The sequence below is a fragment of the Sturnira hondurensis genome, unplaced genomic scaffold, assembly GCF_014824575.4.
Source record: "Sturnira hondurensis isolate 20B ecotype Veracruz unplaced genomic scaffold, ASM1482457v3 Scaffold0003213, whole genome shotgun sequence".
Taxonomy (NCBI): Eukaryota; Metazoa; Chordata; class Mammalia; order Chiroptera; family Phyllostomidae; genus Sturnira; species Sturnira hondurensis.
Window position 1 is genome coordinate 486,847 of NW_028075844.1, and position 4,945 is coordinate 491,791.

At 46.2% G+C, this 4,945-nt stretch overlaps 1 protein-coding gene across 1 annotated transcript; it reads right to left on the reverse strand.

Moving 5' to 3' along the window:
• Positions 1 to 262: 262 nt before the first annotated feature.
• RLN3 (relaxin 3) lies at positions 263 to 1,768 on the reverse strand. Its single transcript, XM_037041929.1, is given in 4 exon segments — positions 263 to 340; positions 342 to 391; positions 1,390 to 1,595; positions 1,710 to 1,768. Coding segments are annotated over 4 exon segments (393 nt in total).
• Positions 1,769 to 4,945: the final 3,177 nt, after the last annotated feature.

Here is a 4,945-nt window from a genome sequence, read left to right on the forward strand (position 1 = left end):
CACCTCATCCCTCTTGGTATTTCCATCAGGTCCTGCATCTGGGAAGGCATTCCGTGCAAAAGATGAAAAGAATTAATGCTTGGGGCTCAGTTTCTGCCACACCCAAAGTCAGGGCTCCCAGTTGACCCAGCTACTTTTCTGTTTTTGTGACATGGTGTCACAGTTTGAGATTGTGATTCCACTCAGGCCTAGCTTTCAGCTTTGATGGCTAGAATATTCAACCGCATTGAGCCTGACTTTTCTTTCCTGTTATTTCTTTCCTTTACTCTTTATTTATGGAGGACCTCATGGTTAAGAACGTATATTTGGGAGCCAGACTGATTAAGCACCAATCCAGCTTAATATAATCCAGAGCAAGTGAATTTACTTCTCTGAGTCTCAGTTTCCTGGTCTGCAAAGTGAGGAAAATAATAACTCCTACCTTCTAGGTTTCACAGAGAGTAGATGAGTTAATAAATACCTGTTTAAAAAAAACAACTTAGGATTGTGTCTGGCACATGATACTCAAAATAGCGTTAAGCATTTATCAAGCACTAACTGTATGCCCGACATTGTTTTGAGGGCTGTCGTGAGTAAACTCCCTTATTCCTCTCAATGACAAATCCGTGTGGTGGGTGCTGTTACTAGACCTCATTTCCCAGAGAAGAACACTGAGGCCCAATTGGGGGAGTAACTCTCCAAGAACACACAGCTATTGAATTGTAGAGCTGCTATTTGAATCCAGGCAGCATGTCTAGGTCCACATTCGTCCTATCATCATCATTGTCATCATCGTCACCAATGTCTATTTTTCTGCCAGACCCTTGCCCTTTAGGGATCTAGACTCCATGCCTCCTTCTTGAGCCCAGACTGAATCTCCTGCCCTCCTTGGACTGTGTTCTCATCTGTTTTGACTCAATTTTGCCACTGAACAAACTTGTGAGATGCAGGGACTCTGCCTCCCATTTGCAGATAAAGAGGGTCAGAGAGAGAAAGCAACTTGGTGGGAGGGTCACCCAACAGATAGCAAAATCCAGCCTTGGACACACCACACCTCTCACACTCCTTTTGCCTAGGGGGTGGAAAGCACATCAGTGTCAGCTTCTGAATGGAGTCCCCCTGGAGTCCTGCAAGCAGCAGCCTTGCTCAGCGCAGAGCTCAGCACATAGGAGATGCCCCAGGGAGAGCACTCTGTCCTTTGACTTTCAGCCAGTGGAGACCACCTGCAGCTCCCCCAACCCCATCCCAGCTTTGCAGCTCTGCCAACTGGCTCAGCTTCAAGAATGGGCAGGTCTCCTCAGCTGCAAGTCATGGGCAAGGACTTACCTCCCTAGCCCCTGGTCTGATCTTTATCTCTGCTTCCTTGGGCCCATCCCATGTCCTAGAATCCCCCTCTCTCCCCTTCATTACCTCCCACCACCTCACCCATTAGTTCCGGGGTCAGGATGGCCGACTGACTCCATTTCAATTGGGGTTGTCCACAGATGTAGATGGCTGTCCGGACAAACTCCCGGCCGCAAAGCTTCTGAACATCGGGTGGTTCCAGGGCCTCAGCTTCCAGCCACAGTCCCCACACCAGCACCCACACAGCTAGCAGCAGCAGCATTGGGTGCTGGCTATGGTTAACAGGGGCTCCTGGGATGTGAGGGTGGGCCCAGTCAGGAAGTTTTCTTGCAGTCAGTGCCTCAGCTGCTTCCTGGCCCCCCATTTATACACCCAGGTTTCCCCACCTGTTGCAGAGGAACAGAGTGACCTCCTTTATCTCTTCCAGCTGAGGAGAGATGAGCATGCCCGGCCCAACCTGACATTTCCTGTTTCCCAGACTAAGCGATAAACTTTCCCCAGGGATGGGGTGGCTCAGCTCACTGCCATCTTCAACAGAGAGATGCAAAGAAGGTCTCATTCAGCAGAGACCAGGAACCTAGACACCCACCAGTCCAGGGGAGAGGGTGCGGCCAGACCTCTCCCGACCATAGGGCTGGGGTCTGGACCTCCTCTGTAATAGAATAGCTGCAGCAATGATAGTGAGTCCTTCCACAGTACGGGCTTGGACCAAGCACTGCTCTAAATATTTTATATTTGTGTAATCTGTTTAATTCTCGGGACCACTAGGATAACGGTTCTGAGCCAGCCTCAGAATCTTTTGGAGGGCTTCATAAAACCTAGAGGGCTGGGCCCTCCTGCAGAGCATCTGGGGAAAGTTTCCAGGCTGTGCTAATGCTGCTGGTCCCTAAACCATTTCCAAGGGCCACTGGGCTGTGAGGTTAGGACTGAGATTATACCCACAGTACAGACAAGAAAACTGAGGCACAGAGTGGTGACATAAGGTGCCCAAGGTCAGCTGGTAAATGGGAGTGGGGTGGAAAGCTATCTGGCTCTAGAACCCATGCTCTCCAAGGGAAATTTTAAGGATTAAAAAATATCTATATGGGGACAGAGTTTCAGTTTTGCAAGATGAAAAGAGTTCCGGAGATGGATGGTGGGGACGGCTGCACAACAATGTGAATGTGCTTAATGCCACTGAACTGGACACATAAAAACGGTGAAGATGGTAAAATTTATGTTATATGTATTTTTTCACAACTGTAAATGCTTACTTAATATCATACACGTAGAGGAGTTGTGATGTGCTGGGAAATGTTTAACACTGGGCTCTCCAGAAAAAAACTGATTGGTAGCACTTGTCAGTTTCTGGCCAATTTCAAGCTCCAATGTGATGTCACTGTGATGTCCCCAAATTCCTGGAAAGCTGGAATCCGTTCTTCCAAGTCAGTACAGCTGGCTCCAGGATACCACTGACATTGCACTGCATGTGCAAGTTAAATAATCGTTTCAAACTGAACACCCGTGCCGTCCTCACTCGGATCACAAACAGGATGGTGCCAGCAGCGCGGTGTCCACCCCTCCCCCACATCCTCCCTGATCACAGTATCTGCCTTTTCCCAGAGGTAACTGCCAACCAGACTGGAGGCATCATCATTTCCTTGGTGTTTATTTACAGTTTTAACACCAACGCGTGCCTCTCCAAAACCTACAACTGGGTCAGTCTCTTTCCTTTTTTTCCCTGCTGCACTCGAATAAATTGAACTTTTTATTGTACATACAGAAAATTGCACTGATCACAAGTGGACACCTGGAAGGATTTTCACAAACAGAACACGTTTCTCTAACCAACACTCTCAGCTTCCACTCAGAGCATGGCAACGCAGCTTCAATGTGTGGGAGGAGGAGTATGGAAGAATTGGTTGTCCTCTGGCAAAACTATGTTAAAAATACAAAGAAATAGATAAATACTTTGGCTGAGGAACTTTGAGGGACTGCAAAGACCCTATTTCCCATCAAAGTTCCCTCACTGCCTTTACATTCACTGGTGGATCATGCGTGTGGAAATTACTATTGTGATGTTTGTTTATTAGTAATTTTCCCATTTATCTCATTCCTTCTACATTTCCTATTATTTATTATCTGAAGTTCTTATGTAAGGAAGAGTTGTTCTATCTCCATTGGTTTGTTTATTCGATCATTTCTTTATACAAGTATGGACTCATGAACAGTTATTTTACTCTTTGCTTTTTTAAAGGAGATTTTATTTATTTATTTTTTTAGAGATAGGGGAAGGGCGGGAGAGAGAGGGAGAGAAACATCGACATGAGCAAAACAATCAGTGGCCTGGCCTGCAACCCAAGCACGTGTCCTGACTGGGAATCATACAGCAACCTTCAGGTTTGCAGGAGAATGCCCCACCCACTGAGCCACACCGGTCAGGGCTATTTTAGTCTATGGGTTATAATCCAGTACTGTTATTATTTATTTTGTTGCTCACCTTGTTCCAGCTTTGGCCATTGTGTCAGTTGGCCACTGCTGTAAGCATTTTAGGGACTATTCTTTCGACATGACTCCATTTTTGTGTGTTTGTTTTCAGCACTTTCTTACTTTTTGGCACCCCAACATGTCCCAGGCTCCTCTCATCTCTTCCCCACCCCAGTCCTGGCATTGGCCATTTCCCCAAGGAGCCTGGGCTGCCTTTACTGGTGAAGGGCACTGGGCACTGGGCGTGCTCATTGCTACTGGGGGTTGGGGCGTGGTGTCGTTGCCTCAAGGCCTTCTCAGCGGATAGCACTACGTTCTTTTTTTAATAGTGAGGTAAAATTCATATAAAATGAAATTAACCATTTTAAACATTACATGTACATTACTGCACGCACACATTCAGAACAGCAGTACTGAATACGGTCAAAAAACAGAAAAACCCCAAATGTCCGTCACCAGATGAATGGATAAACACAATGTGGTCCTTCCCATAGGATGGAATATATCACTCAGCCTTAAACGGGAATGAAGTTCCGATACAGGCTACAGTTTGGATGAACCTCAAAAACACGATACTGAGTAAGAGCATCCAGGCAAAAAAGAGCACATATTGTGTGATCCCATTGATGTGCAATGTCCAGAGTAGGCAAATCCATCGAGACAGAGAGACCAGCGGTTGCCAAGGGTTGGGAGGAGGGAGGCATGGGGAGTGATTGCTACTGCGTGTCCCCTTGGGGTAATGAAAGTGTTTTGGAACTAGACAGAGGAGATGGTTGCATAGCATTGAGAAATACTAAATGCCACTGAATTGTTCACTTTAACATGGTTAATTTTGTTATGTCAATTTCACCTCAATATTAAAAAAAAAAAAAACACAAAAGGCCCTGGTAATGGGCAGAATTGGGTTTCAATCCCATGTCTATATCCTGCTGTGACCTTGGGTAACTCATTTGACCTTTTTGTACCTTGCAGACCTTTTTACCTTACCTGTAAAACAGGGAGGATTCGATGAGCCTGTCAAACTGATAAAACAGCCTGTGGTGTGCAGTAGTGCTGCTTAAATATTACTTGTACTTGACACATTCCCTCTGGACTAGAACTTTATTCCTTTGTCCTATTCTTCGTGACAAACTTCTGGCCTTGGCTGCCCCCTGTG